Below are 14,511 nucleotides of genomic sequence, written 5' to 3'. Positions count from 1 at the left end.
TCAGGTGCTTAATCGTAGATCTACGATTAAGCACCTGAGGGTGCGAAACGCGTCAGATTGTGTCCTGCCTAAGCGTGTGAATAAAGCCATTGACAAGTTTTACCTGCATCTTCTCGAGTGCCGGACGTTTTCTTTTCTGTGAGATATATATATATATATAAAACTTATATGGGGCCAAGTTGCAATACCAGACACAACCTGTGAACAAGAGTGGCGCTTTTGCTAGAAAAGTCAACTTATATTAAGAAGAAGTGTTACACTTGTCCACGGCTGCTTCTGATATTCCAATTCATATTATATATATATATATATATATATATATATATATATATATATATAGTCATAAATATGAACGGGGCCAAGTTGCAATACCAGATACAACCTGTGAACAAGAGGGGCGCTGTTTCTGCAAAAAAAGGTTGGTTTTTTTGTTTTTTCTAATGTTAGACAACCCCTTTAACATAAAGACCTTTTATAAGATTTAACACGTCTTAAATCATCATTTCGAATGATACATAAGTGATGCTCACGAATAGATATTGCTTGTGCAAAATACACATCTGTGAAATAGAGGTCACAGAATTTTGCATCCTGATGTGCCGTTTCACCCAATCGAGATTTATTTATTTTTTTACACATTTGGCATCATCGCCCATTACTTTGCCAATTTGACCCCTGATTCAAATACCAACACCCTCCACTATTCTCTCCAAAGTGTGCAGCTTAGGACCGACCCATGTGCTGTATGCAGCTATAAAACTTGTACGCAGGTTAAAACATGGGATGAGGGAGGAGTAGCAGACCAGAGTTTGTCACTGATCAATGTAAGACCGGAGTTAAACTTAATGTACTGTTTTAAAGTCAACATCCACCTCCAAAGGGGTTATGCCGGATTAGAAAAACATAGCTGCTTGCAACCAGGCGCTCATTCAACTCTGCTACATTTCACTCTGGCACTCATTCAACTCTGCTACATTTCACTCTGGCACTCATTCAACTCTGCTACAATTCACTGACTTGAATTAAGGCAGGGTTTCCCAATCAGGGTGTCTCCAGCAGTTGCAAAACTACAACTCCCAGCATGCCCGGACAGCCTTCGGCTGTCCGGGCATGCTGGGAGTTGTAGTTTTGCAACAGCTGGAGGCACCCTGGTTAGGGAAACACTGATTTATGGTATAGTGATTTAACCCTACACACAAAAAAAAAATGGCAGCCATGTAGGCGCATTCAAATGTGGTAGGAATTCAAAGCCAGGGCTACAATGTGATCATATACAAGCCTGACTCCATTAATCACATTCACATCATCTACTAAAGGGGGAAACAAAAAGAATTTGGGGGTGGGGGTGGTGGGGTTGTATACAAACCAGTGCAAAAAAAGCAACCAACTCCATTGCCCCCCATACACCACCCCCCCCCCCCCCACCCCAATAAAGAAGGAAGTCTCATAATACTTAGTTAAATTATATTTATATCTATAGTAAGCTATGAGTAACCGAATAAAAAAAAAATCACCTGAAGACAAACCTGCTAAAGTGCTACCAAAAAATCTACGGACTGCAGTAGATCATCATGTCACCTAAATGAAAAGAACACCTAAAAATATATATGTAAAAAAAAAAAAAATTCTATTAAAATAATTATATATCTGTATCAACTGCAACTCCCATCATCCTATGCAAAATCTTTGTACCAGTGGTAAAGGTAATAAATAGCATTTACATGGGGAACTTTTTTTTTTTTTTTGCCTTCTTCTGGATCAACACAGTAGGGTTATGGGTTGAAATTGATGGACTTGGGTAGGTGGTTCGACCTCTGGGACCCCACCAGCAATCTCTAAAATGGGGCCCAGACTCCTCGTTTTTAGATGGGGATAAGTTTATAGGGTCTAAAATACCCCTTTTAAATTCCACCAAAAACCATGCTCATGTACGTCCATGAGCATTTTATTTTATTTTTACCTTGACTGGTACTGTATATTTCCTAAAAGTCAGCATCTCCATGACAAAGTTTCCCAGGCAAGTAATTGTCAGCCATATGCTAATTAGTCATGTGACAGCTAAGCTCCTCCCAGGGTGGAACATTATTTAAAGGGGTACTATCACCCGGTTCCCCCACACTTAACCCAATACACTGGGTTATATTGTGGGTGAACAGGAGTCAAACGAGGGGTCACTTACTTTAAAAGGGGTACTACCGTGGAAAACGTATTATTATTATTTTTTTTTTTATCAACTGATGCCAGAAATTACTTCTATTTAAAAATCTTAATCCTTCCAGTACTTTTTAGGGGCTATATACGACAGAGGAAATGCTTATCTTTTTAGATTTCTCCGATGTCATGACCACAGTGCTCTCTGCTGACCTTTGCTGTCTATTTTAGGTACTGTCCGGAGCAGCATATGTTTGCTATGAGGATTTTCTCCTGTTCTTAAAATGGACAGCAGAGGTCAGTAGAGAGCACTGTGGTCATGACATCAGAGGAATCTAAAAAGATAAGCATTTCCTCTGTAGTATACAGCCCCTAAAAAGTACTGGAAGGATTAAGATTTTTAAATAGAAGTAATTTACAAATCTGTTTAACGTTCTGGCACCAGTTGATTTAAAAAAAAAAAAAAGTTTTCCTCGGTAGTACCCCTTTAATATGTCCAGTGGGTCCTGAGATATGTCCCCCAGAAGATCCTCTGCTGAATTCAGTGAGAATCGCGCGCAGGGGGCAGGACTTTGCTGGCCCAATTTACATATTCATTGTCTGTGACTCCACATCCTAGTGGAGTCACAGACAATGAATATGTAAATTGAGTGGGCGTAGCCCTTCCTCCTTATATTCTTGTGAAGTGGAGTCACAGACCATTAACATGTAAATTGTGGGCTGAGCCCCGCCTCCTGCGCACGATTCACTGGATTCAGCAGAAGATGTTCTGGGGGACATATCTCAGGACCTACTGGACATATATAAGTAAGTGACCCCTCGTTGGACTCCTGTTCACCCACACTATAACCCAATGTATAAGGTTTAGTGCGGGTGATCAGGCTGACAGTTTTCCTTTAAATTGACAACGATGCACAACGGAGGAGTATCTACAACGTTATTCTACTGTCTGACGGCTGGAAAGATCACGACTACTGGATCAGAAGCAATACCTCAGACCATGGCAATTTTTTCCCCCGGATTTGATCAGACAGAAAGAAGAAAAAAAAGATCTTCTTTATGCCTCAGTATCAGACTGGAGGTATGATAGCATCATGGACCTCCCAGCCCTGTTATGGGTTCGGTATATAGTAGAGATGTAATTTAGCTAAATGCATATGCGTTTATTTTTAAAGCTACACACGTGATTGACAGCTTACTTTCCTGGCTTTCAATGCACACTTACATTGGCTGAGGGTGCATGTGTTCTGAATGGAGAGAGAGAGAGAGAGAGAGAGAGAGGAGAAAACTGCTGCCATACTCTTAAAGGAGTACTCCGCCCCTAGACATCATCTTATCCCCTATCGAAAGCATAGGGGGTAAGGCGTCTGATCGCGGGGGACCTGCTGCTTGAGACCCCTGCGATCTCCCTGCAACACCCGCATTCTATGCGGGTGCTGAATCTCCAGTTTCGGAAACCTCCTGGCTTCTGGGACTGGGGACTTGACGTCACGCCCCCTCCATTCATGTCTATGGGAGGGGGCGTGACGGTCGTCACGCCCCCTCCCATAGACATGAATTGAGGGGGCGTGGCGTGACGTCACGTCCCCAGTCCAGGAAACCTGGAGATTTCCAAAACTAGAGACGCAGTCATATAATGCGGGTGCTGCAGGGAGATCGCGGGGGGGGGGTCTCAGCAGCAGGTCCCCCGCGATCAGACGCCTTACGCCTTATTAGGGGCTAAAATGTTTTTGCCCGGGAATACCCCTTTAAGTGGTGTAGGCTACCTGAAATATTGTTGTGTAACCTGAATTGTTTGTGGATGAAAATTCTTTAGATATTGGGGTCACAGGGAAATATATCAGTGCACCCATACAACACATTAATCGCACAAGCGAAAGAAAAATGGCGGATTAAATACACAATATGATGTGGTCAATATTCTGCAATAAATTGGGACGAATGGTTCAGCCAACAAACTTTTAGGCCGTGTTCACATGGGTCAAAAAAAAAAATGGCTGTCAAAATGGAGAATGTGAATATCTGTGAAAACCGATATTACTGGAAAAAACATCACACCGGGGCAAATTCTATAACTCATCCCTTCCATGTTTTCTCATACATAGGACACTGGTAACATAAGGTTTTAGAAACAAACAGCTTTGGTGACAACCAAATAACAGGTGGAAGCATAACAGAGCAAATTCAACCGTAAGAAAATCAAATTTCAGCATAGTCATCCCACCCCTTAACGAAAAATGTAAAATAATAAAATAAGATTAAAGGGAAAAGTAGTGGAAAATGTCAATGTAGCTTAAGAATACCCCAATTTTTTTTTTCTTTTTCTCTCTGTTCTAAGTTTATTTTTTCTGAGCAAAATACTAATCCAAGTTCAGTCAAACTGAACACTTCACATCTAAGCAACATCATTATTATCAATTAGATATAGTCAAATACAATATTGTACATAGATTTTTCTCCTATACAATATTTACAGTAAATTAAAAAAGAAAAAATTAAAACCAAAAATTCTTAAAAATAACATAAAATAACAACACGCAAACAGTTCATCTCCCCCCAGGTCATTTTATCATTCTATTCTGGGAAAAAATATGGGTTGAAATTGTTTATGCACAATAATTATAATAAAAAAAAAAAAATAAAGAATAACAGTTACTATGTTGTAATGTTTAAATAATGTTAGAATTGTGAATTTAAAAAAATATCAAGCTTTTTTTTTTTTTTTTCTCACCCTTTTTATATGTAAAGGGACAGAAGGCCCCTGCACCCTAAGCATCTACAGCAAAAAAATAATAATAAGAATAATACAAAAAAAAAAAAATAATAATCAAAATCACTTTTTTTTTTTTTTTATTGAAGTGATACTTTTTAGATGGATTATGTCAGGGAACTTTAAGGCCCTCTTGTATAGCCTCAATAGGTGAATGGCAAAATAACGCATTAGCCTCTATGCTAATGGAAGGCATACGAATAGTCTGCACAAGGAAACAGTAGCAAAAAGGTAACATAAAATTACTTACAAAATGCCTAATATTTTTTTCTTTTCTTTTTGTACAAACTTCCTATAATAAAGGAGCGTAACACCATAAGAGGCACTCCACCCATCCTCTCAAATGAAACAAATCATCTATAAAACGTAGATAACACCATCTTTATGTCAAGGGATATTAACAAGACATATAGAAATTATTCCTGCAACATGAAAAATACTGAATGTAAAGTTAACAGTTAGTTGACTTGCGAAATAAACAATAAATAAAATAAAAAAAATTTGATATTGGATTAACAAAGCTTTATTACCGTGTGCCGGCAAGAGGTTAAGAAGCTTTGCTTTATGACCCTGCACTGAAGGAATACAGCAGAGAACACAGGTATGGTACCATTTTCTTACAACTATTATCTTTCCCGATCAGCTCAACATCTTTGGAGAGAATAGCTGTACGTGTAATTCTACCCTGTTTTTTTTTTTTTAATTCCTAAAAGGAAACAGCAGGAATGCCCCTTACTACAACCGCCATCAATAAGGCAGCTAGCTCAGTTTGTGCCACATAATGTTTTAGGTTTTGTTTTTTTTCCCCATCTGTCCCTCAGATCCATGGAAATATCTCCTGACTTTCTGTCCACTATAAAAAAAAAAATTTAAAAATTTAAAAAAACTTTCCGAGAAGGGTGGAACTTTATGTTGAAATAAAAGCAGCCAATAGGTCAACATTTCGAACAGACAATATATCTGCATTCTAAATGATAAAAAAAAAGTAAATACTTAGCAGGTTTTTAGCGAGTGACAAAACTACCATACTGGCAGTGAGCGTTTTACAGTATATTTATGTGGTGAGTGACCCTCGTTGCTTAATTAAAAAAAAAAATTAAAAAGATTTGTTAATCCAAAATCTAAAATGTCCACCACCCCAGCCAACAGGGATTCTGGCTCTTACACACGCACAACACATACACGCATGCTTGCCAATAAATAATATTCAGGGCCAAAATGTCAGCCTGCCGTCTTCTGTCAGAATATGTCAGTCATTGGAAGCGGGTCTGAGCAGAAGGCGGAGCCAAAAATCCTTTTTTTTTTTTTTTTTTTTTACGGTATGACGGTGATGGCATAAGGAGGAGAAACAAAAACAGCGTACATTTAGTGAAACCTTCTCTGCAGGAGAAAACGGTAAAGAACAAAAAGGAAGAAGACAGAAGTCAAGAGAAAGAGAGGACCACCTCCATCCAAGCGTCACTATTCAGAAGGCCTGAAAGTCAAGTCGAGGCCTCCTGAACTTACGTCATCTGCTCCCCTTATAGCTTGTTGTGTGGCCGGGTGCCAGGGCCACAAAGTTAAGTCCAGGAAAGAACACTTTTGCCTTTTCTGTCTGGCATGTCTCTTTCTCGTCTTTTGAGTCACATGGTTTCAGTTTGTCTATTGAATCCCTGGTTAACAGGTTTCTCTCTGTTCTGCAGCCCAGATAGCTGTCGTGGGTTTGGTCACGCGCACTTATTCTGTGCTTGCGTGAGAAGGTCGATGAAGGAATCGAAGAGCTTTTCCAGCCAAGGTTGATTTCTCATGCACTGCTGAACCACCTCCTCTTGACCCAAGTCGTCATTCTGTTCTTCTATTGCGTTGGTCTGCAAAAAGGCGGATGGGCAATCGTGGTTAGAGGTAGAGTGCATACAACCATTTGTCAGTATTATGGTTTACACACAAAAGATTATGGCTACCCATACAAGTTTAACCCGCCAACTTCGGTGAGAATGGCCAACCATCTACTGTGTAGGGAGGCCTCCCAACATAGCCAATTATTTTATTCTCAGGCAAGATAAGCCACAATCCCCAGTCAGAACACATGTGCCTTAAAGGGGTACTTCACTGCCCCAGCGTTCGGAACATTTTGTGACATCATGCCACACCCCTTCAATGCAAGTCTATGGGAGGGGCGTGGCGGATGCCACGCCCCTCCCATAGACTTGCATTGAGGGGGCGTGGTGTGACATCACGAGGGGCATGCCCGTGACGTCACGATCCCCGCAGCCCGCACCCAGTGTTTGGAACAAAATGTTCTGAACGCTGGGGCAGTGGAGTACCCCTTTAAAGGGGTACTCCCTTGGAAAACTTTTATTTTTAAATCAACTGGTGCCAGAAAGTTAAACAGATTTATAAATGACTTCTATTAAAAAATCTTAATCTTTCCAGTACTTATTAGCTGCTGAATACTACAGAGGAAATGGTTTTCTTTTTGAAACCCAGAGCTCTCTGCTGACATTATGAGCACAGTGCTCTCTGCTGACATCTCTGTCCCTTTTAGGAACTGTCCAGAGCAGCATATGTTTGCTATGGGGATTTTCTCCTGCTCTGGACAGTTCTTAAAATGGACAGAGATGTCAGCAGAGAGCACTGTGGTTATGATGTCAGCAGAGAGCTCCGTGTTCCAAAAAGAAAACCATTTCCTCTGTAGTATTCAGCAGCTAATAAGTACTGGAAGAATTAAGATTTTTTAATAGAAGTAATTTACAAATCTGTTTAACTTTCTGGCACCAGTTGATTTAAAAAAAAAAAAAAAAAAGTTTTCCACGGGAGTACCCCTTTAACCCCTTAAGGACTCAGCCCATTTTGGCCTTAAGGACTCAGACAATAAAATTTTTACGTTTTCATTTTTTCCTCCTTGCCTTCTAAAAATCATAACTCTTTTATATTTTCATCCACAGACTAGTACGAGGGCTTGTTTTTTGCGCGACCAGTTGTCCTTTGTAATGACATCCCTCATTATATCATAAAATGTATGGCGCAACCAAAAAACACTATTTTTGTGGGGAAATTAAAACGAAAAACGCAATTTTGCTAATTTTGGAAGGTTTCGTTTTCACGCCGTACAATTTATGGTAAAAATGATGTGTGTTTTTTATTCTGAGGGTCAATACGATTAAAATGATACCCATTATTACATACTTTTATATTATTGTTGCGCTTAAAAAAAATCACAAACTTTTAAACCAAATTAGTACGTTTATAATCCCTTTATTTTGATGACCTATAACTTTTTTATTTTTCCGTATAAGCGGCGGTATGGGGGCTCATTTTTTGCGCCATGATCTGTACTTTTTTTTGATACCACATTTGCATATAAAAAACTTTTAATAATTTTTTTATAATTTTTTTAAATAAAATGTATTAAAAAAGTAGGAATTTTGGACTTTTTTTTTTTTCGTTCACGCCGTTAACCGTACGGGATCATTAACATTTTATTTTAATAGTTCGGACATTTACGCACGCGGCGATACCAAATATGTCTATAAAAAAAATTTTTACGCTTTTTGGGGGTAAAATAGGAAAAAACGGACGTTTTACTTTTTTATTGGGGGAGGGGATTTTTCACTTTTTTTTACTTTTACATTTTTTGACATTTTTTTTTACACTTGAATAGTCCCCATAGGGGACTATTCATAGCAATACCATGATTGCTAATACTGATCTGTTCTATGTATAGGACATAGAACAGATCAGTGTTTTCGGTGATCTTCTGCTCTGGTCTGCTCGATCTCAGACCAGAGCAGGAGACGCCGGGAGCCGCACGGAGGAAGGAGAGGGGACCTCCGTGCGGCGTTATGAATGATCGGATCCCCGCAGCAGCGCTGCGGGCGATTCGATCATTCATTCAAATCGCGCACTGCCGCAGATGCCGGGATCTGTATTGATCCCGGCACCTGAGGGGTTAATGGCGGACGCCCGCGAGATTGCGGGCGTCGGCCATTGCCGGCGGGTCCCTGGCTGCGATCAGCAGCCGGGATCAGCCGCGCATGACACGGGCATCGCTCCGATGCCCGCGGTTATGCTTAGGACGTAAATGTACGTCCTGGTGCGTTAAGTACCACCGCATCAGGACGTACATTTACGTCCTGCGTCCTTAAGGGGTTAAGGCAAGTGTATGGGGACCGGTCAGGAGAGATTGATATTGGCTGAACAAGTATTTGTCCAACACCAACGGCCAAGCTTAGCACATCTGGTAAAAGATTATGCATGTGTGCAGCCAGCACTCCATTTTTTCTCTATGGGGTTGCTTAAAGGGGTACTCCGCTGGAAAACATTTTGATTTGTAAATTACTTCTATTTAAAAAAATCTAAATCCTTCCAGTACTTCAGCTGCTGTATACTACAGAGGAAGTTCTTTTCTGTCTGACCACAGTGCTCTTGGCTGACACCTCTGTCCATGTCAGGAACTGTCCAGAGCAGGAGCAAATCCCCATTGCAAATCTCTCCTGCTCTGGAAAGTTCCTGACATGGACCGAGGTGTCAGCAGAGAGCACTGTGGTCAGACAGAAAGGAAATTCAAAAAGAAAAGAACTTCCTCTGTAGTATACAGCAGCTGATAAGTAGTTGAAGGATTAAGATTTTTAAATAGAAGTAATTTACAAAACTGTTAAACTTTCTGGCATCAGTTGATACATTTTTTTATTTTCCAGCAGAGTAACCCTTTAACTGCATTGCATAATATTTGGTAGCCCCATGGAGAATGACTGGCTCCATTCCCAGTTCTTGAGATCATTAGTGGTCTCAGCAGTCGGACCACCACCGAGTAGCTTGTTATTTACAGGATAGGGATAACTTTTTCACGTGGGAATATCTTTTAAATATTTGTCACTTACTATCTGTCTCCTGGTATGTGCCCATTTCCACAAATGCAGACCGCTTGGCCAGTGAGAAACTATACGTGGGTTTCTATGATAATTAAAAATTTTGGGCCACAGGATCGGTGATTACCAGCTGAATGGAGGGGGCTTACTCATAGGACCGAATTACCTTGTCCAGTGTGAAAGGAGCAGCAACGCGCGTGCTCCACCTCCGCACTGTTCACAATATGGGACATTTGATAACAGCCAAGCCCTGTACTCCGATATCATGGGCAGTCTCATAAAGAGTGAATATAGTTAGAGACTGGAAAGCATTTATTGGGTGTGCATTTCTATTAGGGAACACTGACTTAAAGGGGTACTCCATCCCTAGACATCTTATCCCCTATCCAAAGGATAGGGGATAAGATGTCTGAATGCGAGGGACCCCAGCGATCTTCCTGTTGCTCCTGGCATTCGTTTAGAGCGTCGGGTGCAGAACCGGAGGCCCGTGATGTCAGGGCCGCGCCCCCCTCAATGCAAGTCTATGGGAGTGCGCGTGATGGATGTCACGCCCCCTCCCATAGACTTGCATTGAGGGCGAATGGTTGTGACGTCATGAGTGGGGCGTGACCATGACGTCCCGCATCGCCAATCATCCGGCATGGAATGAAGTTCGCTACGTGCACCGGATGTCTGGGGTGCTGCAGCCGAGATTTCGGGGATCAGACATCTTATCCCCTATCCTATAGACATGGAGGAATCCTGTGGTTACCTAACTCACACACTTACCTCTTGCTTGCAACGTAGGAAGGTGTGATACTTGTAGTGATGCAAGGAATGGTATAGAGAGTAATAAAGTGACTTCTCAGCATCCACCTTAAATTCCTAATGTAACAAAAACACATTTTTTTACAAATCAATCAAATATATAGGAAAAAGATCTTACTTCACATGAAGCAGAGTCTACTCAGCTGTATTTTCGAAATCACATAATCATGGCCGATATCTTGTGCAAACGCCCAATAATCTCCACAAATTCTAGTTTAATGACCCACATTTTTTTTGTTATTTCTACTATGAAGATCGTTTTTTTTACCTGTGGTTTGGCTACATTCTTTTTTAATTTATTGAGTGTTTTTCGGTTATAGGGCTCTCCTCCTGGTTTCATCCTTACAGTAGAGTCTCCTGGATCAATATTCACTTGTGGGAACGTATGAAGCGCCTCCTGCAGGTCATGAGGGATGACAGGTGCACAAAAAATAATAATTATTATTATAATAAAGATAAGTAAAATTAAAAGATACCAACTAAAATGTAGTAGGACATTCTTCACTTATGGCCAGACACGCAAAAGCCCAAGTAACCAGCAGTGAGGCCAGAAAACCAAACTTTCTCACTGCCACAAACTTTTAAACACCATTTCATTGTCTGCCCAAAATTCTACTGCTTAAAAAGGGTACCTCCCAGTTCACTGCCCCATCATGAAAAACCACCCTCTATTTTTATTTTTCTACCTTGATATTGCTCTGTATTTTCTGCTCACTCTCAGTCAGATTCACAGACTTCCCAGCAGGCGTTACATCATCTGAAGCCATACAGGGGAGAACTTCCTCCCTCACTCTGCTACACACAGCCCAGTTCACACAACACTCCCTGATTTCGACTTCTGCCAGGCCAGCAGGAGTCTAAAGTCTGTGCAAGAGATGGGGGGAAATGTGCTCTGGACAAGTAGGGCGACACCTAGTGGCAGCTTTTTTTTTAAACACAAATAAAACATACAAAACTTTTTTTTTTTTTTACAAAATACATTAGAAAGATTTTTTATTTACCATAAGGAGTGCAATAGCAAAAATTTGTTTTAATGACAATGCCCATTGAAAGTCAACTTGTCTGAGAGGGAGCTCCAAATCCCCTGCTTCCCTGCAAACAACTAGAATTAAAAGAAACCATTTTGCATGCCTGGAGCTACCACTAGGGGGCACTTAGGAGCTAACTGTATACTAATTTTTTGCATATTTGATGTGCAGGATTTAAAGCTGCAGAGTTTAATATAAACTAAATGACTGAACACAAAATCAATTATGCAGAGGATACTGAATGTGTGAATAGACCCTTGATGTGCCCTACAACATTAACAATTCAATTGCAACACAAACTGAGATCTGTGTGTGTGTGGGGGGGGGGGGGGGGGGGGACTTGCATTGACGAGGGCGTGGAGTGACATCACAATGGGGCGTGGTTGACCCCCACAACACGCACACAGCGTTCGGAACTAAATAAGCTGGCCAGTGAAGTACCCCTTTAAATGGAATTACACACTGACCATAATTTTTTGTATGTCCACAGAGAGCATCAGAGGGTTCATATTGGTAAAAGATATCAGTCAGGAGAATGGTACAAAGCATTAGATATACAGTGAAGACCGTCATCATCAAGTGGAGAAAACATGGCACAACAGAAACATTACTAAGAACTGGACATCCCTCCAAACTTGATAAAAAGAGAATGGTCAAAAAGACTTCCAAGAGGCCTTCTGCAACATTAAAAGAACTGCAGGAATTTCTGGCAAGTACTGGCTGTGTGCTGCATATGATTGGGCTATGGGGTGGGTAATAAGATGGAAGGCTTTTCTTACAAAAAAAATATATAAGCCCTACTGAAGTTTACGAAAACAAATCAAATCCGACAATGTGTTATGGTCTGATAAAACCATACTGCACATCACCCAAAGAATACCATACCACAGTGAACATGGTGGGGACAACATCATGTCTGGGACTGGTTTTCTTCAGGTGGGACCGGGGCCTTAGTCAAGGTGGAGGATAGAAAGATTAAGAGGATGTTCACCTTTCAGCACCATAATGACAAAAGCACAAATTTAACTCCACAAAAACATGGCTCCACCAGAAGAAGATTAAGGTTTTGGAATAGCCCAGCCTGAGCTCAGAGATTAATACAATTGAACATCGTTGGGATGATCTGAAGAGGCACTGGAGATGTCCTCACATTCTGACAGCTATGGAGTGCTTTTGCAACAAATTGTTGGCAAATATTGCAACATCAAGATCTGCTATGCTAATAGACACCTACTTAAAGGGGTACTCCGCCCCTAGACATCTTATCCCCTATTCAAAAGGATAGATAAGATGTCTGATCGCGGGGGTCCCACCACTGGGGAGCCCCGCGATCTCGGCTGCGGCACCCCAGACATCCAGTGCACAGAGCGAACTTCGATCAGTGCCGGATGACTGGCAATATGGGGCGGAGGCTCGTGATGTCATGGTCACGCCCCGATTGTGACATGCCAACCACGCCCCCTCAATGCAAGTCTATGGGAGGGGCGTTACGCCCCTCCCATAGACTTGCATTGAGGGGGCGTGGCCTCACGAGCCTCCGGCGCTGAACCTGACGCCGGAGTGCAGGACAGAGATTCTTTGGAAAGGGGATAAGATGTCTAGGGGCACCCCTTTAAGAGTACCCCTTTAAAGGGGTTGTGCGCTGCCCTGCCTTTCGGAGCTCCGCTCGCAGCGTCCGGAAGTTCATTACTCCGAACGCTGTGTGCGGGCTTCCGTGTTCGCGGCCGCCCCCTCGTGACGTCACGCTCGGCGCCTTGTGCCCCCTTCCCATAGACTTTCGTTGAATGGGGCGGGCGTGACGTCACGCCCGGCGGCCGCGAACACGGAAGCCCGCACACAGCATTCGGAGTAATGAACTTCCGGACGCTGCAAGCAGAGCTCCGAAAGGCAGGGCAGTGCACAACCCCTTTAAAAAGACTGACTGCTGTAATAAAATCAGACGGTGCTTTAACATAGTATTAGCTGAAGGGTGCGCACACCTATGCAACCAGTTTATAGTGTGTTATTTTATTTTATTTCCCCCTCAAAGATTTCAGTTTGTTTTGCAATTGAATTGTTCACTTTATAGATCACATAAAAGGTAGAAAAAGTCCATTATTTTTGTCTCATTCTTTAAGATCCCAAGGACCTAGCATTTTATGGGTGTGTATACTTTTTATATCTATTGTATAGAGTAGCTCTTTATAGAAGGAAAATCGCTCTCTGTGGTGTCGACACGTTCGAGCGCAAAACCTGGTGTTTGTTGGGTGTGTTTAGATCGACACCGGGGCCATCAGCTAATGGAGATCCATTCGGGAAGGGGTTAGCTCTGAACATGTCGTTGTAACAAAATTAAAGTTAAAATTTTAAATATAATTAAAAATCATTAAATAAAAATAAAATTTTAAATAATTAAAATAAAAAATAAAAAAATGTAATTCAAAATAAATTTAAAATTAAATCCAGGAAAAAACTTATATATATATATATATATATATATATAATATATTTACTGGTTCCAGAAAGTTAAACAGATTTGTAAATTACTTCTTTTAAAAAAAATCTTGATCCTTTCAGTTCTTATGAGCTGCTGAAGTTGAGTTGTTCTTTTCTGTCTAAGTGCTCTCTGATGACACCTGTCTTGGGAACCATCCAGAGGAGAAGCAAATCCCCATAGCAAACATCTTCTACTCTGTGCAGTTCCCGAGACAAGCAGAGATGTCAGCAGAGAGCACTGTTGCCAGACAGAAAAGAACAACTCAACTTCAGCAGCTGATAATTATTGGAAGAATTAAGATTTTCTTAATAGAAGTAATTTACAAATCTGTTTAACTTTCTGAAGCCAGTTGATATAAATAAAAAAAGGTTTTTCCTGGAATACCCCTTTAAACGCAACACTATAGTCTGTGACGACCGCACATTAGACGTC

The 14,511-nt window shown here is 41.2% G+C and overlaps 1 protein-coding gene across 2 annotated transcripts in view; it reads right to left on the bottom strand.

The window, feature by feature from the left end:
- Positions 1–3,821: 3,821 nt before the first annotated feature.
- Positions 3,822–14,511, bottom strand: part of PRR12 (proline rich 12) — a 100,975-nt gene continuing 90,285 nt past the window's right edge. For both annotated transcript variants that reach the window (XM_056543825.1, XM_056543824.1), the window contains exons 12-14: positions 10,844–10,972; positions 10,537–10,632; positions 3,822–6,768 (exon numbers count right to left, since the gene is read on the bottom strand). In XM_056543825.1, coding sequence (XP_056399800.1) covers positions 6,628–6,768; positions 10,537–10,632; positions 10,844–10,972 — 366 coding nt within the window. In that variant the 3' untranslated portion in view covers positions 3,822–6,627. The remainder of the gene's footprint in view (positions 6,769–10,536; positions 10,633–10,843; positions 10,973–14,511) is intronic.

The sequence above is a fragment of the Hyla sarda genome, chromosome 10 (assembly GCF_029499605.1).
Source record: "Hyla sarda isolate aHylSar1 chromosome 10, aHylSar1.hap1, whole genome shotgun sequence".
In the NCBI taxonomy this organism is placed as follows: Eukaryota; Metazoa; Chordata; class Amphibia; order Anura; family Hylidae; genus Hyla; species Hyla sarda.
Note: the sequence above shows the minus strand (reverse complement) of the source record. Positions and strands in the feature narration are given on the sequence as shown.